Consider the following 26378-nt stretch of genomic DNA (forward strand, 5'->3'; position numbering starts at 1 on the left):
TCTGAAACTTTGTGAAGTTGTGAAAAGTGCTATACAAATAAAACTGACTTTAAAGTAAAACTCTGACAACCCATCAAAAACCAGTTTCTGAAATTCTCAAGACGTTCAGAATACAGTACAGTATTCAAAAAACGAGCTTCACGGTAATTATGATTCAGTCAAATATCTTAAAGCACACGAGTTTTAAGCATTTGATCTGTTAAAGCAGTTATAGTATGGTTATTTGAACTCCAGAGAGTTCAATGGGGGGAAAAAAGAAACAGGTTGACTGGGAATGTTGAATGTCCTCCGCTGTTCCATCCGCGATTCTTATCCAATATATACAGTGAAAGTAAGACACGGAGAACCTACAGTATAATGTATGAACTCGGGTGCCAAACAACCACTCACTCCACAGTTAATTCATCTGATGTAGGGCAGAATGACAGGGTGTGTATAAAACAGTGGATAAAGAAATAGCCTCAGCAGCTTACACATTAATGCAAAGAAACGGCTCTGACCACAGACCCGAATGAAAATGAGAGTTACTACGATAGCAAACGTGTGAGAGAAACACATGGTTCGGACATAAATTCACAGGGTGTGCACGGAGGTCTTTTGGCCGTGTTGTGTTTGGCCTGAGTGGCAGCGCTCACTCCGTTTCCCTCTCTGCCCAGAAGTTGGCAGCTCTCCTCAGTTTCATCCCTCTTTCATCTTATCAAGCACCTGCCATCAACACGAGGCTGTATAGCTCCACAACACCCCTCCCTTCATTCCCTCACTCATCCTGGCACTTCTTCGCTCCCGTTTCCGACTGTTTAATTATGCTGTCCCAACCTGTCACCTTGAGCAACATCCCCCCCCGGGCAGCAGCCTGCGGACCACCGTGCCAAAGCAAACTGCCTCAGGAGCAGGTGTGTGTGGACAGGAGGCGCAATCCAGAAAAACAGCTCACAGTACGTACAGTGTGTGTATATCAGTGGTCGAGTATTTTTCATCTATAAATAAAGAGAGTGAATGAGATCTTGGACATCGACACAGCCTGCCTTGATGACACGCCACCTATAACAAGTTTGACTATCCACTAACAACATTAAAAAAAAAAAACACAAAAATAAAACTCTGTCAAGGTGCTGGAGCTGTGAGCCTCAAGTGTGAGTGCCGTTTTCCTAACAAGCAGCAGGGAAAGCTCAGCACATGGCCAAAATTATAACAGAGCATGCTCCAGGTTAAAAATAGATTTGACTCATCACTTCAGGCTGCTGTGATGGTATCCTACCACAGTAAAAAAGGAATTGAAAGCTTTTTTTAAATTTGGATGTGGCAATTTCACTGACTGAAAAAAAACTGATATAAAAAGGGCGAAAAAACTCACTGGCTAAAATTTCCCCAGTACTATATAAAAGCCCATTTTTTTCTACACTTAAGACATTTTGAAAATGTTACCATATCAAATAGAATGACAGAAAAACTAAGAGGATTATAGTCTGAACTAACATAAGAACAACTGAATTACAGAAAGAATAGATAGAGACACAGACAGACAGCTCAGACAGTGCCCATTGAGAGTACGGCTGAGCCGGTCAATGATTTCTTTGCGGACAGGAGCTGCCAGCATGAGCTCCTCATGTCACCTCAGCACTGATAAGATGTATGGATATATGCACCCGTGAGTCGCAACCTTGAACATTCCCAAGCCGTCAGAGTGGAGCAGAAGCGGAGGAGTATTCATGTGTTTGCATTGGAGAAATACATTTTTTCAGCCATCCCTCTCAATGATATTAGAGGCTATGTTGTAACATCACTTTCTCCATTTGACCTCTGTTTTTTCCCTTCAGAGTTGTCGTTAAGAGTTTTCCAGTTCACCCTTTCAAATCAGAGCATGATTTATGGGGCACTGCTAGAATCTCGACAGGGTTAGGATGGAAAAGCCAAACACTTAGATGAGTTAAAGTCCTCGAACGCTCTGATATACAAGTTCACATAAACTATAGCTCATCCATTACAGATTATCCTACGAGAACACCTATGCGTAAAAGAAGTCTGCATGATTTTCTGAATAACTGAAATGAATAAACACCACAGCTGGAGTGAAAGAGGTGTAAATTCACACTTCCAAAACTGTCCTAAGATGTGGCGTAACGCTGAGATAATCCTAAGAATCTCAGTGGTGGTGGAGAATCAGCCAAGGCTGTTAGCATGAAGATGTTGGTGATTTAAGTGCAGCCTTGGTTCTCAGTCAGACAGCAGGAGTTCCCCGTAGAGAACAACTTGATTTATTCCTGCCAAACCAAATGCTGACTTGAGGCACAAGAGTCTCCTGAGCAGCAGTCTACAACAGTGCAGAGTACAAGTGCAGTTTTTCTACTTTATGAATCAACCTCAATCCCACCCTGAATCTTCCTTGGAACGTGCTTGCATGAATCGTTCTGCCTCGTGCTCATGTCTTTCCAAACTGATATGACAGGGTGTTAGGTGAATGTCCCAGGTGTTCTTTTCAAAACAAGAACAACAACAAAAATGGAGACAAGACCCAAAAAGCACCATAAAGGTTTAATATAAATAGTCTGTAAAATTTATATTACTATTTACCAAGTCCTTCGTATCCATAAAAGAGCTTTGTGTGAGGAATTTAAAAGGCCATTTAACGAAAATTCTAAAAATTCTCTAAAATTTTATTTGAAAATTTAATTTGCATTTCCAAATATTCACAACCAATTATGATTAATTAAAAGATGCGACAGCAATGGTGTATGTCAGCATTCAGAGATGAATAAAAATGAACATCACAAAAGTAAACTTTAATAACATTAATTTCTATACACTCTCAGAATAAAATGGCAAAAAAAGGACCTTTAGGGGTACAACAGTTTGTGACTATGGTACTCTAATAACAATACCCTAAAAGAGACATCTCTAAACCTTACTTACCCCTAAAAGATTCATAGTAGTACCTCAAGGGTACATATTATTAGTACAAAGTTTTTTATATTTACTTTTTAGAGGTAGATAAGCTACAAAGCTGTCCTGATCCTGAAGACCTTGATTAGTTGGTTCAGGTTTGTTTAATTGGGACTGGAGCTAAACTTTGCTGGAAGGTGTTCCTATAGGAGAGGGAATGGACACATTTGCCATAAAGGTACAGTTTTGCAATTTATTTCTGACAGTGATGGTGCTTTCAAAGTCTGTCATTAGACTGTCTTATAGAAACACATTAAATGAAAAGTTGCACAAATTTGGCAAAAAGGACAACGCTTATGGTTCTTTTGTGTCTTTTTGAAACCTCCCAAAGTCCCTATTTATTGTAACTGTGAGGAAAACACACACACACACAACACACACATACACACATACATACATATACATAGATACATACATATATATATATTATTCTCTCAGCTTTTTAAGGTTAGCTGTGGTTACTACTAAGGCAAGTCTAGCTTATGATTAAGTCTCCAGTGCTGTTGAGGTTGCAATTTCCATTTCTGTAGGACAAGAGAACTGCCCTATCACTGCTGGTTTAACAACGAAAGATTAAGCCACTCTTAATGGGATGTAATTATAATGGATCCAGCAGAAGACCCCAGAGCAGCGAGCAATGTTTGATGTGATCTGTTAGGGTTATGTTATCTTTAAGCACCCTTGACATTTACAGAGACGTTACATGCATCTTTGTGCTTTCCTGACATTTTGCTGGATTATGGCTCTAGGGTACATGAGCGACAGGGTCGAGACAGGGAGGGCCGAGGCCATTATACACTGTTTAAAATCTAATCGCTGCAGGGCCCGCTTGGCCTCTCACACATGTCCAGCCTCATTGGCTCCATGCTGTAATAATCCGTGTTCACATGCTTGCTAAGATCTCCAGGCCAGGGCTTTATGGCCCCTGACTGCTACAGCCTTCTTAGAAGAGATCATGTCAGATTCTCTCTCTCTTGCCACCCAGACACCGTAGACAAATCTGCCCCAGCGCCCCTAAGAACGTTACATCAAGGCTGCCAAGATCGGCTTGCCTGGGAGAGTTAAGTCCGTTGTTATTACACCCATTATGGCAGCTAAATCATACCACCCACTGAACTTGGCAATTTGTTTGTTAACAAAAGCATCGTTCAGTACAAGATGGTAGCATTCACAGATTACAAATCTACAAAGCCAAAGAACATTTGGACTTTGCGATTGACATCTTTAAACAATAAAAACAGGGCAGTGGGAAAAATTCAATCTTTAGAACTTCCTCGAAATCTTCGTTTGATGACACTAATGGGTGTTTTATACTGCATACCTATCAAGCACTATGAGGTGCCAACATTTTTTCCCCATCTCTCATTTTCGCTTTGTTCAGTCTAAGTGAACCAAACAACAATCCCTTTAACTGTGAATCAGTTGTGTGAACATGATAAAGCATTTTTGGGTTGTATTTTGGTTGGGTTTCATGCTGGACCTCCACAGGTTTGTTTTCTAAAGCATTCGTCCCTGTAATAAACAGACCGTTCTGCTCCGCTTCTCGAAACCAGGGTGCTAACAGGGGTAATTTGCAGCTTCACCCACCCTTCGAATAAAAACTTTGTGGGCAGACGATAACCTTGCCACCACCCCGTGTCAATTTAATCACCTTTGAACATACTCCTCACATACCTGCGCTTATGCTCAAACCTTATAATTGGACTCCCACTGGAGATGAAAAGCTCCAGCTGTGACATGAGTGGGGAGTTGTTGGGAATTTTTTTTTAAAGTGATATTGATCTACTACAGCAAGGGCAAGCGGACAACTGCTGCAGGTTTAGCAAAAGTCCACAGACTGAACACAAACCTGTACACAAAACTAAACAGCACTTTCTTACTCTGGCAAACTCTAATCTGTTTGCAGCCTTTGTGATTAAGGGTCATAAACTAAAACAAACCAGCGATTTTGAATTTAATCAATGGATTAATGGATAAATCAAAGGAAGTTTTCTAGGCTAGTAGAATCAAATCTTTAAAAGATATTCAGAGTTTCACCAAAGACGCTTAATAAAAACATTTTAATGGCATATTATAGTTCATTGTACTTCTTTATGTCTATGAAATAACAACAAGAATACCTTTACTTAAATTAATATTTTTCACCACTGTTTATTATTGTGGTATAATTTCAGATAAACCTGCTCTGAAAAGCAGTGTTGTTCACCATCAAGAATTCGAAGGAAATTGTCTTTTAAATTCCTGTTAAATTTTTACGTTTGCATTGAGGAATCAAACAAGATATAGAACTGCAACTTGAATTCAATTATGAAGAACTACTGTAGAATTATAATAAATTACAATTCAAAGAAATGTAACTAATTTTTAACTAAACGACAGCGCGACTGTAGAATGATATAATTTTACACAGAATGACAAAGTAAACTTCTTTCAAATCCAACAAACTGTGTGTTGTGGCCAATTCAGCTTAAAATCACACTCCAAATGAAGCCAATTGGCCAGGCTCTTTACATGTTGATCAGATGGTCTCTTCCTGCATAAGTGGATGGGTTCTAATCATGTGGACCAGACCTTTGGAAAACTAAGCAAGAGCCTGAGTTTCACAGTAACACCTAAGTTGAGAACCACTCAGGTGGTGACAGCTCTTTTCAAGTCCTAAAAAATGGACAAGTGGCTTAACGCCTTCAAGCAAACTTCTGAGGACGGACTCTTCATCAAGATCAACCCCTCCATCATCATCCACCTCTCAGGCGGCCTCTTCAAAATGTCCAGCACTCCCAAACAACAGCAGAAAGAAAGTTAAACATTTGTTCAAAGGGAGACGACTGATGTCTGCCTTTACTGAGCTGAGAAAACCTGGAGGAAACCACATCAAATGGAGGAACGCTGGGATATCACCATATCTCATATCCAGCGGTCCAAGGGCATTTCAACTGTGCTAAATGAAGAGGAAACATGAGGATGGGATGGTGTGCTGGAGATCTCATTACCTTCTCAACCCATCGCTCTAAATACTCTGCTCATTCCACAAAACAAGCCTGAATGGAAGTACCACACTGCATATAGCACAGTTACGTTCATAAACCTTGGCGCCAGCACTGCTTGAGTCCACCTCTATGCATTATCAAAGAACCCCATTGAAAGTCCATTTGGATTTAAACTGAGCGATGACCTCATAATGGTCTCTTCTCACTGCTGGTTACATTCAGTGAGTTTTATCTGAATAATGACCTCATCGTGGTCTTCATTTTACCTTAGTGGTTGACAGTAAATTTTAATTCATAAGTAATTAGCTATTTGTTGTCTAAACTGTCAATTAAAGCCCTTACTGGTCATTTCATACAGTTTATCCAAATAAAGATGAATTCCCTAATTTTTCATTTGTATATTTTCAAATATGGTGCATGAAAATGCATCTTTCCAGATTTGTCAGTCCAACAATAACCAGATTTTTCTTATGTACTATTTTTCTAACCCAGTGGTTCCCAATCCTAGTCCTGGAGAACCCCCAACACTGCACATTTCAGATGTCTCCCAATTCAAACACACCTGATTCAACTCATCAGCTCATTAGTGAAGACTCCAAGACTGCAAATGTGTGTGTCAGATAAGAGAGACACCAAAAACATGCAGTGTTGGGAGTTCTCCAGGACCAGGATTGGGAACCACTGCGTCTAACCAAACGTGACCCTGGACCCAGGTTCAAGTCTTAAGTGTAAATTTTCTTAAAATTGAGATTTATACATAATCTGAAAGCTGAATAAATAAGCTTTCCATTGATGTATGGTTTGTTAGGATAGGAATTTATGTGGCTTAGACACAACTATTTGAAAATCTGGAATCTGAGGGTGCATTTTTTTTTATCAAGAAAATCACCTTCTTAGCAATGCATATTAGTAAATAAAAAAAAATTATTTTGATATATTCACGGTAGGAAATGTACAAAATATCTCCATGGAAATTGATCTTAAAAAATATATAACTTTGACCCATACAATGGACTTTTGGCTTTTGCTACATGGTCCAGAGTCACAAATATCATTTGCACTTTCACATTTTCAAATTAACTCTATTTCACATTTTCAAGTTTTTCCATTTCAAACTGTGCCAATTCAAATGGCATATGCTGTATATCATAAGACTTGTTTTGTCATACATGTTTGAGCCTGACAGCCCTTTTGCGACTATATGCTTTCATTCTTAGGGAAAACACTAGCATGAAATACAACTAAGACTTCAGAACATTTTTAGAATGCCCTTTGCAAACCGAGTTTAGGAAGAGTGCTAATTCTGCCTTTTTGTAGATGCTGAGGATGGAGAACCAGCCCAAAGGGTCGATGTCTTCACTCTTCTGACCTTAAACTTTGCGTGCGAAAGTTCAGCCTGAGGAAATAAATAAATGAAAAGTCTGTGACCTCTGCATCTGCTATTTTGTGTTCCAGAGGTCCAGTTTGTTGTCTGATGCCAGCCGGCAGGGCTTCTTCAACAGCACGAGTATACTTTCTCTGGCCCCAACTGCATTACGTTCATCGCCAAAACAGATCGAAGACCACCCTCTCCCTTCCATCCCTATCAGAGCCTTATTTTCACTCAAATACAAGATTTGTTTTTTTAAATGTGTGGTTAATGAGAGGCTGGTGGAGATACAGAGAGCTCCCTGTCTCAGTTGAGCTGACCTTCTGCTTTCAACATCCAAATTTGGATGCAATGGGACCCTGCTCTCCTTCTCTTTCATACTAAGTGGCAAAATGATCTTTATGGGAATCAGCATGCAGCATTAACTCAAACACATAACACCTAGATAAAGACTCCAATCATCTCTCAGCGTCCACTCTGTCTTCTTTTAATGCTAGAATCCATCATAACTCAAGCATAGTGTCCCTGAGAATATGGCTGAAAAATCAAATCACAAATCTGGAAAACAAATTTTTCCGCAGCCATGACTATTATTTTGAGCCCATTTGATATTCAATCTTAAACAATAGTCTTGTGAAGTCAATATACAGTAGAAAAAATATTTAACTTGATGCTTTCATTTCAACTTAATGAAACATTTACATATAAAGAAAGAACATGAAGTAATAAACAACATTTTATTTTTTATTTAATATTTATATTCAATTTATTGTAAAGTGCTACCAAATTTTAATTGATAAATTGGAGGCCTAACCCCAGTTAGAGCTGAGTTAACACAACCCTCTTAGAGAGAATTAGGAGAAATTCCAGAATGGAACTTGTGCAAACTCTATAAGGCAGAAAACAAGGTCTTTTCTCCAGGGCACCAAACCCATCTCAGTGGAGCTACATTCATTTGACAGCAAGAGGGCCTCCTTTCTGCAACTCAGACTGCAGAGATCCTTTACTGAATCCTAATTCAACTGGTATAGAGACCTTCGACCTCCTACATTCCTCTATCTTTATCTAGAGTCAGCAAGTGCTCAAAACACCAAAGCAGTAGAGGCACTGATAAGAAAAAGACTGAAAGAGAGAGTGAGAAATGACAAGAGAGAGTTCAGTGAATGCTGTGGGAGAAAAGAGAGAGAGTGACTCTGATTGGATTCTGCTGAAGTGATCTGTTAGAGAGATGAGTCTGTAGAAGCTCAGTGGACGATGAGGAAAAGCCTGAAATAAAGAAGCACTCAAACACCCATTCATCCTCCAAAAAGCACACGTTCTCTAGAGGCCTCTGGCCTACCTGCTGCATTAGGAAATCATGCCTGTATGCATGGAGCATGGACCAGGGGTTTTCAAACTGGCATCAGAAGACTCCCTTAGGGGATCCACAGAAAAATTAAATAGTATATATGTAAAAAAATTAATAAAAATAAAATAAAATAAAATAAAATAAAATAAAATAAAATAAAATAAAATAATAATAATAATAATTAAATAAATAAATAATGTTTGTTATAAAAACCCCATTTGAAAATTACTTGAAATAAAACAATCATTAACTGGAAAAAAAAAAAAAAAAAATTATATATATATATAAATTTTTTTTTGGCTACATAGCTGCCAAGGCAACATTTCTTATTTTTATTTATCTACCTTGAACTACAATAATTAAAATGAACTACTTTATTTATTTATTTTTACTTTTAATTGTAAAAAATGACAAAAGAACACATCAAAATGACAAATCAAAATGACAAAAATTTCATAAAAATTAAAATGAAAACTAATTCAATGAAAAATCTAATTTAAAATATAAATGAAATATATAATACAATAGTATACAGAATCTGAACTGTGCACATTATTAAATAATGCACAATGTTTCACAAATATTTTTTTTATAGAATGGAGCCAAGTGAGAAAGAAAGAAAGAAAGAAAAATTACATAAACAAAAAAAAAAAATCCTTGTTGGGGGGCCAAAGCGTCAAAAAGTTTGAAAACCCCTGACCAAGACCACAGAATCCTAACAGTCATTTTGTTGGATAATTTTTCTACTGTACTTTTAAGATTAAAATATGAGAATGGCCTCTGTTATGATTGGCTAACCCTTTTGCAAGCAAAACGAGTAATAATGTCCACGCCAAGTTATAATAGGGCTGCGCTGGTAATGATGGAATATGTCTACATACTCCTTTCAAAAGAGCAAGAAAATCCTGTTTATCATATTATATCCCTTTAAAACGAGCATCAATAGTTCTTTAAGACGGCAGTGACCGCTAGATCAGACCATAAGGGGTGAAGGACAGGTATAAAGGTCTTACTTCATTTCCAGAACCTCCTCCAGGTGCTTTCTGCGCTCTGCCCTCAGTGTGGTCAGGTGAGCCTCCTTCTCCGCCAGGGACTGCTGGGTGGAAGACAGCTTGGCCTTCATGGACTCCAACTCTTGCTTCACCTTTTCCATGGCGGCCAACAGCTCCGCCATCTGTGCATGCAAACACACACAAATAACCATGTTTGTGCTGATGAACAACAAACAAGCATTAGGACAAAACCATAATCCCAACGAAACATGTCGGATAAGACAGAATGCAAACAAATATGTTGAGTGACCACACAGCAGGCCAAGATTGAAGCTCACAGGGGACACAAATGGATTTGTGTACAGAAAATTTGATTTATTAGACGAAATGAGTGTCCAATGCAAAAATATTAAAGAGATTCATATGATAGAGATAGAATGGGTGAAAACAAGACCAGTGTGAGAGTGTGTTACTGCAGTTATATTAACTACATAACTTCGTGATGAGGTTTGTCATACATCACATCCCCAGAGTTATTTAGCTCTGGTTTGTTTTTGAAAAGGTGGATGTTCTCCATTCCTTTCTGTGATTTTTCTTTCTTCCTCTCCCTCCGTTTCCACACAATGTTTATAACTCAGAGTAACAGGAGCGAGTGAATGAGGAGGATAAATCAAAGTGGTGTGGCAGGTTTATGCATTTCATGGAAGGCAAGGTTTAGCGACTTGGCTCAAAGCGGTTCTCATAGCCTCCTCGACTGCTTGCGGTTCACCCAGAGTCTCACTGAAATCTCTGTGCTCGCAGGAAACTGTGAGGCTTCGGGCGAGATCTGTGCAGTCTCCTTCATCTGTTCTTGGTGTTTATCCATGTGTCCCTGCTCTGCGTTTCATCAGCTTTTGTTCAATCTACACTAGACACTTATACATAGATTCAAAACCAAAAATAGTTCACTTAAAATTCCTTTTAAGCTTCACAAAAGATGCAAAATGAAGTGGTTCATATGGCTTGTCTGCTCGAGAACTCAAGAACCAGTTTAGTCCGATTAGACTTGAACGAATCATTCGGACCAGTTTTGTGAACAGGATCAACAGATTCGTTGAAAAGATCAATCAGAAATCTGGAAAGCTTAGTCGGTGAGTTGAACTCCTAAATCTGATCAGTGTGATTCACAAATGAATCATTCAAATCAGTTTTGTTAAAAGGATCAACCAAAAGAGTGATTCATTTGCTAATTGTGCAGTGAAGTCAGTGAGTTGAACCAGAACGGTGTGATTCATGAATGAATCATTTGGACCAGTCTTGTGAACAGGATTAACCGATTCGTTGAAAAGATCATCAGAAGTTTTGTGAGATCATCAGTTTTGTGAAGAAGATTAACCGAAAGTGTGACTCATTAGCAAATTGTGCATTAAAGTCAGTGTGTTGACCTTGAGAACTAGATCAGTCTGATTCATAAAAAGATAATTCTAATCGGTTTTGTGAACAGGATCAAATGATTGGTTGAAAAGAACTGACTCCAATTTCATTCACGAATCGGCCATCACTACTTCTTTCATGAACACGTCAAGGTGTGCAATAGCAAAGATTTTCTGGAATAATTGCTTTAATTCTAGTTGTATGTCTTTGAAGAAGTAGGGATATAACATACAAGTCATGCAGGTTTGGAATGAAAATAGACTAAGTAAATGAAGATGTTTTGTGTGTGTGTGTTGCTTTGACACGCAACACTGTCCAAAAACATAATTATAGGTTTTCTTATGATCTGTGAGCACTAGAAATGGTTTTCAGCAGAATAGCTGGAGGCAATAAACAGAAACACCACAAAAACAGGGATTTGGCTGTGATAAGAAAATATCTTTTGGAAAACAAATATAACAGAACTGTATGTGTGTGAGCACATGCTCCCAGCAGTGCTGCTCTCTGGTGGTCGGAGGTATTGCAGGATGTGGGAGAGCGCTCAAACCAGCTGTCATCATAAGTCATCTGCTTAATGTACTACACCCAAGCCAAGCCTAGTGAACAAGCTACCAAAAACCCGCTCAGTCAAATTTACTGCCATCTGCTTCCCTGTCCCGCTCTCATATGCTCGCCTTTGTCATCTCAAGGCGTTCCAAACTCAGGGTTGATCCAGCAACGGACAGGACAGGACTAAACCTTGAGGATGAGTGTACCTCCCCTAGGCACGTGAAATCCACTGGTAAATTCCACTTGACAAGGTCAGGTAAGTGAGGGCTCACTGGAATCGCTTATGTTAAGATGTGATGCATGTCAAATTAAAAAATAAGGAAGAGGAAATCATTATTCACGTAGAGACAGGACAGGCTAGCATTTCTTTGACTCAAATGGAGAGGACAGGTCACATCTTAGAAGAATGATACTGGCGAGTGTCTGAGTGGACATTAAAGACTGTAATATTTTTCACAGATGCAATGAAAAAACCTGCATGCCTGTTTTCCCTCTCGGTGATAAAGTGAGATAGAATCGAGACTGCATGCCTCAGGCCCCACAGTATAAGCAGAGAAATATTTCAATGCTGGCAGCATCGGTTTCACAACCCTGGTGTGAGGGCGGGGCAATAGGGCTGTCTGTTAAAACCAAGCAGCCAATGAGAGGTGAGGAGAGGGGGATGGAATGGAACCGTGAGAACTTTCATGCATTTTTTATTCAACAGCAAACAAAAATCTCAATGAAATCTTCCAGAGTTGTGTAACCACACATTCACATACACTCACATACACAGCGACAGCAGAGCGGTTAACTAATCAGTCCAGGATGTGCGAGAGCTGATATGGTGTCACCGTGCCTGGAGGGGAGATATGTGAACTGACTCCATCCTCAGCGACCAAACATCATCTGGAACGAATGGATTCGAATGAATTTACAGTGTGCTCGGTCAGTTTTACTGTAAAAGTATTTAGCAAGCGCCGCCAGGAGCCAAAATCTCAAAGCCGTTGAGTTAAGTCATTCATTAGAAGATAATTAACAGATTTTAAAGGTTTGACTAATGGCCCGGCAGACAGATGGAAAGTTAAACCTATCAAACAAACTCAAAAATTTGTACAGCCTACATTAGGAATCATGGAAATTGCAGTTCCTAGAACTCTAGCGTGTGGAATCAAAAATGGGTTCTTATTAACCAATCGACCCTTAAAAATAATACCAATATAAAAAAAGGAAAATAATAGTAATATTAATAATAATATCAAATGTTTTTTTTTTTTTATTACATCCAGTTCTTTGGCTTCTTTCTTCCATTAATGCTACAATGCTATGAATGAATACAGGGTTTAATAAATATATACTGCTACTGAATCTAGAGTTAAAAAAAAAAAACTGTTAACAATAATATGTCTTTTTATAGTTTTGTTGTTGTTGTTATGCTGAATGTGATCAAAATATAAAGATAGGAATTTATTTTCTAGTATACATAAATTTATTCTGTGTATGGAAAATATGAAATGAACAAGACAACATGTGCTGAAGTCATAAATGATAAAAATATTTAATTTATTTATTTATATATATATATATATATATATATGTGTGTGTGTGTGTGTGTGTGTGTGAGTGTATAAAATATTAAAGTAAATAAATAAGTTATTTTAAAAATTCTAACCAATAGTACAATAACTAATAATTTCAAATTCAATTCAAGTTTATTTTCATAGTGCATTTCAAAATAATTTTACAAATAAATATGAACAATAAATGCAATTATTTTTATAATCTATTTTACTCAGCCCCCTTTCAGCACGGATGAGAGCTTAAAAACCCCTGAATCAGTAAATGTTTTTGCATAATTAAGATTTTTTTAAATAATTTGTAATGGTTTTTTTTATATATATAATTATTAATGAGATTAAAGAGCTAAGTATTCCTTTCATGTTCCATTTTCTTAAAATTCTCTGAAAGAAAAACGGAAAGATTAAAACAAAAATGCAAACACTGCTTTCAGCAGACTTGCTCATGCTGCTGACTTCTCTGATGGAGGAATGGATGGCGGTCTGTGTGTGTGTGTGTGTGTGTGTATGTGTGTGTGTGTGTGTGTGTGTGTGTGTGTGTGTGTGTGTGTGTGTGTGTGTGTGTGTGTGTGTGTGAAAGAGCAAGGTGGCATGCAGAGCTTGTTTTCTCAGAGTACAACAAAATAACCTCAGATGTTAGTCAAGTCGTAAAAAAAACGCTGCAGTGAATTATGACACCTTGGGTGTGAAACATTGAGCTCTTCACTAGGTGATGATAACACCACTTCCTGTCTCACACTGGGAATGTGAACCAGAAAGGCAGGAGGAGTACAGATCAAAGTGTTTGAGATGCACATCTTTTAACTGATCTTCACAGTCCAGCTCCAGCACTCTGTAAGTGTTTTTACGACTTGGAGTAATTGCTTACATCAGTTGTGACGCACCGTCTATGGAATTGATAACAGTGATTTTCTCCTTTTCGGTTTAATTTAAGGCTGAATTGCTTAAAACCGGTGTCAGGAACAGGCCTTGGGGAAAGGAAGAGGATCTGTCAGTGATCAAGGAGAAGAGTGATAAAAAGAACAGGAAAAAAGGGAAAAAAGAACGACTGAAGCAGGGTCAGAGGGGCTGGAACAGATGCCTCTTCAGATGAGGGAAGGCACGTGGAATTAAGCAAAAACTGAAGCAGTGAACTGTATACTTGCCTTTTTGTGCTACAAGAAAGCAGAACAAGAGAGAAAGAAAACAGAAATAGGTAAAATGCAATGCACCAAAAAGAAATATCAGCAAAAAAAAAAAAAAAATGCCAGCAGAAAATATCCAATTAAAAAAAATGAATGCAGCTTGTAAAAATAAACAGTACAGTAGGTATGATGGTAACACCTTGATCATTTAATATTGACCATGGTACAGAGTAATTAGTCATATTCCAGTTATTGGTATTTCAAGATGCAAAGGATACCACGGTATTGCTAAAAATATATTTGATAAAATAAACAAATAAAAATAAAAAAATCTAATCAATATTATCTGTAGAAGAAATAAAATAAAAACCATGTACTAAAGCTCAAATAAATATAGTACAGTTATTAAGTTAATCATGTATAATCAATTTATATATATATATATATATATATATATATATATATATATATATATATATATATATATATATATATATATATATATATATATATAAAATTACTAACCATGTCCAAAAACAAAAAAAAATCCTCACCTCAAATCATATTCTGGTACTGCTATAGTACTTTAGCATAAATCATAGTACTGACTGATAGCCATATTTATATACTGCATCATGGTATTTGCACAGTACTTCAATGAATACCAAGGCATAAGCATCATGTAGTGTCTCCAAAAAAGAAACTCGAAAATGATAAAAAATATTATCATGTTCTAAAAACATGGTAATACAATAGTGTTACTTTTGTAAGTGGAAAACCTCATATTGGTTTGTTATTGATGTGCACCGTGAAGTGATGAGATCATGGTGGGCGTTAGATCAGGGCCTTCTCTTCAGCTCGTGCCGAACTCAGAAGCTTCTAATCACCTCCTGTGAGAGCAATCCAGACTAACCCAGATGCTCGGAGCAGAAACATAACACTAATAAAAACTGCTCAATGCAGCAGCGTGCTGTTTTTTTTCTTGCTCTCTCTCCCCTTCTCCTCATCCGTCTCTTCCTACTCTCTCCTCCCCGGCTGCCAAAAGAGCAGCCCCATTCCCAAACGGTGATCATAAAGCCAATTTCAACAAGCTGGTCTTTGGATCTTGCTGTGTTTTGGGTGCTGAGCTTTGTGTCTGGTTGGGAATATTAACAGAGGAGGGAGTTTTATTTCCCTCTAAAGTTTTATCATAAAAGTCCAGGCTGTTTCTGACTATGGCTTTGAATACAAACTTGAGAAAGAGCAGCGGCAGCTGTAAGAGCTATTTATTCTTTGACTAATTTCCATGTCTGTTTTTGGCCAGGGCCGCTTGGAGACCTCAGGCTCTGCCGTCACGCTGCCCCCTGCAGTATGGAGGGAGAACTGACTGAGAATCTGACTGACTGCTTGAGATGTTGACAGCATGTCTTGACCAGTTCAAGCAAAGAGCGAGTATAAATTTCTCACACAAAGCTATCATGACATCAGAAGACTATATATACACACACAATAAGTTTCATAGACCACATGGTTTTTGGTGGTTTTTAGAGTTTGACATTCCCCATCCTCATTCACTTCTATTGTATTGAAAAGAGCAGCTTGGACATTCGGCTAAACATCTCCTTTTATGATTTAAAAAAATAAAGTAAGTAAAATGAGTTTAAAGCAAATAAATGATGACAGAATGGTGAACTACCTCTTAACTATCAGTATAACTACTGACCGCAGGTTTATATAACATGTAGCTAGAGTTACGTGCAGTGGGGAAACTCAACATCTCCCAGTGCAGAAACAGAATTGTGCTGGACGCACTTCATAAAAGTTAAATCAAAACATAAATTATCCTGACAGACAGACGCAAATGAGCATGACTTCCCAATATAATGGAAAGAAAGCAGGGGGAAAGCATAAGAGAGGTCTTCCACATAAAATAATGATCTGATAGAGCTCATCTTCAGGGAACAGTCTATAAATTGCACTGTCAGTGGTTAAGCTTCCTATTTGGAAAAGTTTGGGTTGGATCAGGACCAAAAGCCACATTTGTCGAACACCCCCATCCAAATGAAGAAAAAAAAAAGGTCACTTAGATGCAGCGATACTGATGAAAAGCACAAAACTCAAATCATTCCTTGTAAATAGAGAGGAAACATTAATCGTGCCATACCTTGAGCCACTTTAAGCCAGCGTGGCCGGAGTCACGCCTTAGGTCATGAGAGCGCTTTGCACAGGCAGTGAGCAATGGAGAAGAAATAGAGAAAAAGAGGGATTACAGGAAAAAAAAGCCGGAGAGGAAACACAGACATAACAGAACAACAGTTTGAAACAAACCACGCAAAAGGAAAATTGGATCTTGAGGAAGAGGGGTTAGAGAAAGAGAAAGCACAGTAACCATGGATCCAACGTGACAACAGGTTGGGAGCGGAAAAGAGATCCATACAGGATTGGGTCAGGCCGACAGGGAAAAAGGGGAAAGTTTGTGGTGAATGAGTAAGGGCAGTTTCGAGACATCCCATCAACCCCGGTCAACACGAGCGGAGAGATTGAGGCTTTCTTTGGTCCACTGCCTCCAGGGAAGGTTATGAAGTATGTCATTTCGCTGCTGAATCATGTCTGGAGACTGGACGTGTGTTTTCATGTGGTCTTGGGCAAACGTTTTCACTGGCCGTGCATGAGCGGCTGGTCGCTTTCGTACATCCCAGCCGTAAATTCCACGCCAGAGCTGACTGAGTGACTGGTGTCACTGTACACCGAGGGCTCTGTGTAGGAAGAAAATGCCCCCCTCTTTCTCTCGGCGACCACATTTGCTCTTACTAGCACACGACTCTTTAAAGCAATTGCTGCAGCGAGGGTTTGGCAAGACGCTAATGCTCATGAAAGCGTCAGCTAAAATGAGACAGGCTCAGCCGCTAAACAAGCACATTGAACAGACTGAGAAAACATTGTTTTGACACTCAATCAAATATCAATTCTGCAATGAAGATGGCGTGAGATGGAGAGAAAAGGTAAAATAGGGGAAGGCTTAACAAAATTGCGTTTATTTGTTATTATTTATTCTTCATTGCTGCAGCTCTCAGATCAAATATGCCTCAAGTTTTTGGCATACTATATAACAAGACACGCGAGAACCCACACTGATTCACGTATATAATGATGTCAAATCTGGTGCAAGTGTGCCATTTTAGTGATACGGAGGAGTTAACGACTTAATTTAAAGTCTGTTTGCCACAAAAAGCTATCATGAGGCTTTAAAAGCCTTGGAGCATTGCATAGTTCTATGGACCATAACCATTGCAGCAACAATGTACAATAATTCGTTACCATTAAAGAATTAGATTTCATCAATGAACACAGAACAACTATATTCTACAGCATTTATTAATCTAGTTTATAAGTAGTTTATAAGGCACAAATAAAACATACATGCAACTTTTAATAAATGTTTGGCATCATTTATTTAAATTGTCATTGCTTTCTTTTGTATTTATATGTATTCATTAATTTGATGTACGTCACCTGTTGAGAGAAATTATAAATAAATAAATGGATTCATATATTTATGAATTAACATTAACAGACTAATAACTACTGTGAAAGAAAGACCAAAAAATTATTAATATATTTATAAATGATTATTCATTATATAAATAATTATACATATTTATATTAATATAGAACATTTAATTATTTAAAATTAATTAATTATATTTATATATTTACAAATTAACATTAACCAAAATTACTAAATGCTGTTAAACTGACAAAATGTTATATTATTCTTTCGTGATACCCATGCATTAACAATCTTGACTAATTTTACCGCAGACACACACGCACAACACAGCTTTTAAGTGAGCTCAACAGACGCACTTGGCTTGACGAGAAAGAACTGACTCAATTTTGGCCAGAGGTTTACTTTCATGTCAGTGTAACAAAGAGCAGTCACCCTCGTCCCCATACATTTAAGAACAACATACTGACAGCAATTTGTACAGGCACTGCACTCGGTCCAACATGTGCTCTGCACAATGAGAAAAATGAGGCGAGCAGCTATTGGAGGATATTGAACACAGAGCTAAAGACGAATGCTTGCTTATGATTGGCACAACAGAGGGTGTGGTGAAGCAACAGAGGGATGCTAATTAAATAGTGTAGGAGAGACTGTATGTGTGTGTGTGTGAAGAAAACCGTGTGCATTTGTGTGAAGCTAATTAGAATTTGTATGGTTTAATGTAGGACCACAAATTACGCATTTAAAAACATGTCTGCCAACTGTCAGTGAGGTAAGCTGCCATTCTCTCTCTCTCTCTCTTTTTTTTGTATAGCTCATAACTCCCTAAATATGAAACCTGGAATATAAATTCATTGTTGTATAACAGGTGCCAGGATGGAGAGGAACTTCTAATGGCGATATCCTGAGTGTGCGTAATGAGACTTGATGCGAATGGGACATCAGTAATGAGTGTGGAGACTGGCTCCGGAGGGTGGCACTTGTACTGTCCCCATTTCCCCTTCTCTCTGAGCCCAAATGAGAGGGGGCCGGCCAGGCTTAGCAGCAGTGTTGGCTCCCGCCGCAGCCCCCAACTCTAATTAACCGCTGGGGATTGGAGTGGAGGTCCGTCTGGCGGTGAAGAAACTCAGTGGTGAAGGCCACGATACATTCCCTAGACTGCAACGCACACTGGGACGATGCTCAGCCAGCCATGCGAATCTTTAGAAAATGGAGAGAGAGCGAAAAGGAAGGAAACGGCAGGGTGCCAGGATCCACAGAAGGTAGAACAAACCATTAAGGGTTTAAAACTGAAGCAGAGAGTCAGTGGAGCCAAGTAAGATGGACAGAGAAGGAGAAAGGAGAGGAAAAAGTTCAGGGATTCAGGTAGAGGGGAAGCAAGATTTTGGCAGCTGCTTTGTGCTCTGTTTCAAAGCCTGACTGGCTGCTTGTGTTGTCCGGTGCATGGAGGACTAGTTTGGAAAAGGTTATAGGAGTTTGATGTTATTGCCAAAGCTCAACAGACAGCTAGACAGTGGTGCAATCTACTTTAAAAACTGGTAAGATTAGGCCAGAACAACTCCTTTGGATCAAAACATTTACAGATTATTGGCAGTTCATTTGTAAATTCAATCCATTTCCAATGTGTTCTGAGGAAGGACACACATTAGGTCTCCATTTAGTTGAACTGCATTGAATGGATAATTCACAACAAAAAATGAAAATTCTGTGATAATTTACTCACCTTCATGTAGATCCAACTCTGTAAGACTTTGGTTAATCTTAAAAAAAAAAAACTTTCTAAAACCACAATGAACTTTCTGGATCGTCTAAATTTGGTTACCTGGACTTACTATGGAGGGACAGAAACCATTCATGTATCACTTAAAATATCTATGTGTGCTGTCAACACACAGGACGTTCCTCATGTTTGCACGTTCTATGTGGCTGAACTGAATCGGACCAAAGTTAGTAGTTCTCATGCAGGCCACGTAAAGCTTATTTATGTTCGAAATGAAGACTGACTGCAGACACAAACACGTAACCCATGCATGCCATATGAATGTTCACCACTGGCACTGCGATGCAGTGCTGGCATGGATCTGGATGGTTGGCACAGCTTTTTGCTGGTTCCTGAGCTCTGTGAAGGGGGCTTTTTAATGGAAGCGATACCGTCCGCCAAGCAAAAGCCATTACAGTCCACCCTGAGAGATGCTAGCCTTGCGTGGATGTGCATACAGCTCTGTTTAAACACTAGGGCGGATGTTTGACAAGGCCGATGAGGAAGTGGACATTTCCACACTGAAAAGATGGCTGTAGGGTTTGGCGAGCATCACTCTAAGTTACCGCACACATCTTGCTTCAGGTAACAAATTACAGCCTTGTTGTAATGGTACACATGAGCTCTTTAGAAACATCGCTAGTAACACTTCCATGAAAAATGATGGTTTATCATACTTCAGAAGTTATCTGGATATAGCTGGATGGTCAAACATCCCATTGAACAGAGATTTTTAACAAAACAAAAGATAAATAAAGATAAAATAATAAGAATTAATAAAATAACTAAAAGGTAGAATACAAAGAAATGTATATAAATATATATATATATATATACTGTATATATATAATATCTATACAGTATACATTTCTAGCGGAAACTCATTTTGATGATATGCCGGTCAAGTATCGCCTCTTAATTAGTCAAGATGAGGAAAAGTGGAGGCAGGCTATGTAATGTAAAAAAATGGCATAATCAGGCCGCCAAATGCAACATGTTTATTAGCCTAACTTTCAAAATAGACAGAAAAAAAACATTTTCTACTATGGTTAATTTCTTCATTCGGATCTATTTGCGATCCATTCCATTCTAAACAAACAAAGCAGTTTATATGCTTCGTCCTTGTTTCATTATAGATTAAGATAATAATTAATAAATGCACGCATAACTATCAGTGAACTTGATAAAAGTTGCAGATTAGAGCTGTAATCGGGCCTTAAATGTTAGGCCCGACAGACAAGTACATTTTGATTGACAGCTTGATTTTCCGCTCCCAACCTGTTGTCACGTTGGATCCATGGTTACTGTGCTTTCTCTTTCTCTAGGCCCTCTTCCTCAAGTTCCAATTTTCCTTTTGCGTGGTTTGTTTCAAACTGTTGTTTCCTCTTCAGCTTTTTTTTTCTGTAATCCCTCTTTTTCTCTAGTTCTTCACCTTTGCTCACTGCCTGTGCAAAGCGTTCTCATGACCTAATGCGTGACTCCGGCCACGCTGGCTTAAATTCAGGTAGGCTACTGAGTCGCTGTCCTCAGTGCCAAAGCCAATGTTCGGTGAATTTTTGCTTTAGGCTTATACTCAAATTCAGATTGTGTTAGGGGCGCGGGATTATTAGGCAATTTTAATCTGACAATTTGACCGGAGAGATTTAATTTTGTATGACATTTCATTTTTTTTCCAATTACCGGACATCAGAAACCCTGATATATATACACACACACACAGACACACACACACACACACACACACACACACACACACACACACACTTCACTATAATACACTACTTCTCTGGACTCAAAGGACAAGGTACAAAGTATTAAATAAATTCGATCCAAATATAAAAAAAAAAATATGGCAAGTGAACAATATGTAGTGTCAAAAAAAAGAAAGACATGAATGAGAGAGAAAGAAAGTGCATGTTAATGATCCTTGAGCTTCGTCTCACCTGTGTTTGGTGTGTTCTCACCTGTTTTTCAGCGTTTGCACGAGCAGATTCCTCTTGTGCCAACACCATTTCTCTCTCAGCCGTGATCTGTACGCTCTCACGCAAGGCCTCCTCCAGCTCCTCGATACGCTCGTCCTTCTGCTGCAGAGAATCCTGGAGGAAACAAATGTACTGTCTCACTTAAATGCAACACGAATCTGTAACATACAACTGATTAACGAAGCTGTTTATCGACACAGATTTTTGGTAGAATGTCATGAACCAGAACTCATGAGTTGTGTTTAAAGACCGTGCACAATAAGTATGCACCCAACAAGTGCAGCAGCAGGTAGCTCTGAGAAAGCAAGTTGCAGTGAGTTCACAGCATGTGAGGTATAAACATTACGAATTCTTGGACTGCGGTAAGTGAGGGCAACCCAAGCTGTCCATCTGAGGGACATGACTCATCTACAGTCTGCTCCCATGATGACTCAGCTCAGATCTATGACGGTCAAGAGTGAAATCACACTACTTATCCAAGTATCCACTCTTGAGAGAATCAAGATCAAAACCTAGTTATCATGAACGTCTGCGATTGATTGTATCAGGAATTGGAAAAACAGAGGGAAAATGATGGAAACAAAGAGGAAAAACATCTGATTGAAAGTGTGCTAGAGAGCAAAAGAACACAATGGTTAGGGACTCAGATGAATAGGCATTGTGGGATACATGGAAAAATGCCAGAGCAGTGCTGAATATGGGAACAGTCTTGAGTTCATTACGCTGCTCCATTTCAAGGAACGTTCACATTTCATTTTCCCCCCACATTTCAAAATCGGCTACAAAAGTCCTGACTGGTTTGGCAGGCCTGAGGCACTTAGTACAAACCTCTACAAACATGCACACTGACGTACACAACCGAGCAAACAGCCGCTACACACACATACACACAAACTGCCATTCATACAAATGGAGCTCTACAGTGGTAATGGCCTCCATGCTGAGAAACTGCCTTCTAGCTAAAAGCATCAGCCTTCAGTATAAAGACAGAGGCCTGATGCACACAATCCCAGACGCTGATGATCACAGCGAACATTTTCATCTGGAATCCCACACCACAAATTCCTGCTAAAAGAGGCAATGTGAAGGTACACAGACAACCAGATGCTCCTGTCGCTCTGCTGCACACAATCCTGAGAGAAAAATCAAGAGGTTTTAAGCTGGTTATGAAGATTAACTGGCCAAATATAACAGAAAGAAAGAATCAAATATATCAATAAATAAAAAACAAAACAAAAAAACTAAAAAAACTAAACATTGTATTACTGGTATATATATGCATTTATAATATGCATATATATATATTGCATTCTCAGGGATATAACTAGGCATAACTGACACAGAATCAATTAGAAGACTGATCATTTCTTTAAAATTTCTTCCAACTGCATGCATCAACTTTTAATATCAAGACAAGAGGCCTGATGCACACAACCCCAGACACCATTTTCATCATTTTCATCTGGAATCCCACACCACACATTCCTGCAACAAGAGGCAATGATTCTGATGAATCGGCAGGATATTTCTGTAACCAAGGTCAGCAATTACAGGAAGTTTAGGACACGAGGAGGGTGACAGGGGTACAGATCACAGCATGTGGTATAAAGGCTCTCTCTTCTATCTTATTTTGACCATATTAAGCTCGCACTTTCCTCTCGCAGGCAGACCGCAATCACTTCGGTTTGATTTAAAGCGACAGTAATCCTTTTTGCTCGTTCAATATCTCATTACGGTAATGCTCTGGTGCCAAAACCACACAGATGATAGAAGGAGACACCTCAGGGAAGCCACAAATCAAAGCCACATGCTGTACCGGAGGGGCCGGCCGGGTTCGGGTGGGGCTCGCTGGGGAATCTGCCCCAGCACTCTGCAGCTCGCACATCCAATTAGGAGATGAGCAGGACGAGCCTGAAGAACAAAAGCTCAGCTCACACAGTTGGGGCAGAATGACTTGCAGCTGTCTAACATGCTCTCGCACACAGAAATAATCAACCATGGGTCACCTTATTCAACACGAACCCATTTCGTTCCCATCTGCAACTGAAAAACCCTGCTGGACTGTCCCAGGACTCGTGTGGTTTCAGCAGTTCATTAGGGTGAGGAGTTTAGGTCATCGTAAGGCATTATTTCAAATGGATGACCTCAACTACAAGTCTAAGAAAAGACAGCCAAAGTGGAGGGTTTGGTGGCAGATGTCTCTGTCATTTTCCCAGTGGGAGGATTCTTCTGTATAATTTTGGGTGCGAGAGCGAGCAATCGCAAATATTTATGAAAGACCCGGAAAGAGCAGCAGGTGTCCATCCTTCCTGGCTGGGGAAAGCGTAAAAGACAGCCAAAAGCATGGTAACATCAAACAACATACGCCAACAAACAGGCCCAATAAAAAAGATCTTGGAAGTCTATTAAAGAAGTTAGAACATGCGGATATGATTCCCCCTACCCCCGCAATCTGATCCCGAGCTCCCAATCCTGGATCTGGTTGGAGTTGAAAAGCATGGAGACCAGCAAAATGCTTGACTAGACTGAACTGCGTTTGGTTTTGACTCTTTGGAGAGTCAAGAGACACAACAAACCAAATGTACATGAGTTCATCAGACATTCAACAAATCCACAGTTGTTTAAAACTGTAGAAGACCCATCGTACGAGGGAGAACATTTGAGAGGAAGTAGCTGAAAGTGGGCCACAATAAACTAGAGTGTTGTTAATTTGTGAACACAATCAATAACAAGAAGGCCAGGAGAGGAGGGAATTAAAGTGAGTGACAAGCAGAAAGCAATCTAAGCTTCCATGACAGGGCTTTGAAACACTCCCAAGAGAGCTGGATATCAAGCCTCTGAGTGACGTGGTTACTGCAGATCTAAGCGCTATGAACACGGTTTACTCCACTTCTATAACCTCCTGTGATGTGGTTCTTCGAAGCGATCCCTTTCCGCAATCTTCCATGTCTTTCTACAACTTTCTTTCAGTCCTCTCTTTTCTCCCATATTACATGGCTTTCTGCATGTTCAACATCATCATGATGGCTTGATGTAGGAGGAGTGGGGTAAGCGGTGTCACATCGTAAAACTAACAAACGGTGTATGATTATGTTTTTAGAAAAAGTCCATGTTATGATTGAGAAAAGTGACAGTTTTCAGTGCAAAAAAATTCTAAATTAAGTACCCACATGGCAGAATTGGATAAATATAGAAAAGTTGTTTGCCAATATATGAAATTCTGTAAATTATTTATTAAAGATTAGTCACGAACTAAAGATATATTATAATAATTTATGTAATGTTTATTATGTTATAAATATTATAAATTTAATTATAATAAAACGTTTCAGAGGTGAAAAACATAAAATATAGTTATATATATATGTTATAATAATATTTTATGCATATTAAATGTTATTATAAATTAAATATTTTATATATATAATAAAGAAATATGAATGTGAAGTTATACATTCATTATGCATTAGTGATATAACTTTTTCTGATATATGTCATATTTCTATGGTTATAAGTAATAGATGCTTTTTCATTTCTGGTTGATAGCAGACCAGATATAAATAAAATTGGCAAAAACATTTTTTTGCTCATTAAAAGTCTAAAATAAACTTATTTCAGTTAATATTGTTTTTCTATAACAAACCCTAAAATATTTTCTATAAAAATGTTAATTTCCTGGGAGTGACAAATAGCTGATAGATGTTGGAAGAAGTATTTTAATTGCTATGTAAAAGGAATACTACTGTAAAAAAGCTATGTTATTGTTATTAAAATGTAATTGCACTTTTATTCATTTAGCAGTACTTTTACATGAAAAAAGTGCACAATACACTACCTTTGAATGCATTATTAATTTTGTGCATAACAATGCAATTAATTGGGATATTAATTGGGATATAAAATTGTTGCCCAGCATTAATATAAATATATATGCATGGGGAAGAACACTGGCCAGGTGTGTTAAGACTTTAAGCTCTCTCCACCCTCAGCCTATGGTGGTGGGAAGCTGACCTTTAATTGACAGTCCTGTGATCATTACTCTACACTGCGTTGAATGATAGCAGGTGTTTGGGCACAACGTGTCATAAAACAGGCTCCCCAAAGCCCCAAAGTCATTATCATCAAAGCATCTCTGCGTCGAAATTCTGCCCTCAGCAGGGAAGCCACTGAGACAGTTTCAAAGCCACTAGTTTATGTACATGACAGTGGACCCAAAAAACACAAGAATGAGAGCAAGCATGTCCCACACAGCCAGAGGCTAAACACTTAGCATAAGGAGGAGGAGAAAGACTTGAGATGTAGCAGAACAAAGATGGGTGTAAACAACAAGGCTCTGTTCTAATTGAAGGGGTGGAGGGCCTGCATATGGGACTGATGGGTATCAGATGGTGCAGTTCTGGGAAGGCAAATCTTTTTTTAAACAAGTCAGCTCACTTGGCGGCCATTTTGGATCTGGGTAACACCCTCGGGCAGTTGTTTTCTAGTCATGCAAGCTCAGCTTCTATCTACTTGCATGAATCCACTGAAGTATTTGCCAACTGGTGATGCAATAGCATAGACTTTTTTGTTTTTTGTTTTGTTTTACTCAAGCAATACTGCTTTAGACATTTAAACTTTATTTGAGAGAATGCATCTTTAATACAAGTATATTTTGGATACTGCACATTTCTCTTTCTTATTATAAAACCAAGGACAAAAATGTTTTTGGAAAGCCCACAAAGAAAATGGCATTCCCTTCCTATTGACTGTTTTCAGCAGTCATGCTAACACACCATCTCTAAAATACACATAATAATAATTGAACTGCTGCAGCCCAATGCATCCCTACTACAACCAAACAAGGTGTTCTTGATGCCCACAACCTGAAAAAGA

At 38.7% G+C, this 26378-nt stretch overlaps 1 protein-coding gene across 6 annotated transcripts in view; it reads right to left on the reverse strand.

Moving 5' to 3' along the window:
- LOC127977239 (ELKS/Rab6-interacting/CAST family member 1) overlaps nt 1–26378 on the reverse strand; it is a 175023-nt gene that overhangs the window by 79721 nt on the left and 68924 nt on the right. For all 6 annotated transcript variants that reach the window (XR_008158160.1, XM_052581998.1, XM_052582014.1 and 3 more), the window contains 2 exons: nt 21489–21620; nt 9658–9818 (listed from right to left, as the gene is read on the reverse strand). Coding sequence is in view for 5 of the 6 variants with exons in the window: in XM_052581998.1 (XP_052437958.1) it covers nt 9658–9818; nt 21489–21620 (293 nt within the window). In the remaining variant the exon portion in view is untranslated. The remainder of the gene's footprint in view (nt 1–9657; nt 9819–21488; nt 21621–26378) is intronic.

This window comes from Carassius gibelio, chromosome A4 (genome assembly GCF_023724105.1).
Source record: "Carassius gibelio isolate Cgi1373 ecotype wild population from Czech Republic chromosome A4, carGib1.2-hapl.c, whole genome shotgun sequence".
Taxonomy (NCBI): domain Eukaryota; kingdom Metazoa; phylum Chordata; class Actinopteri; order Cypriniformes; family Cyprinidae; genus Carassius; species Carassius gibelio.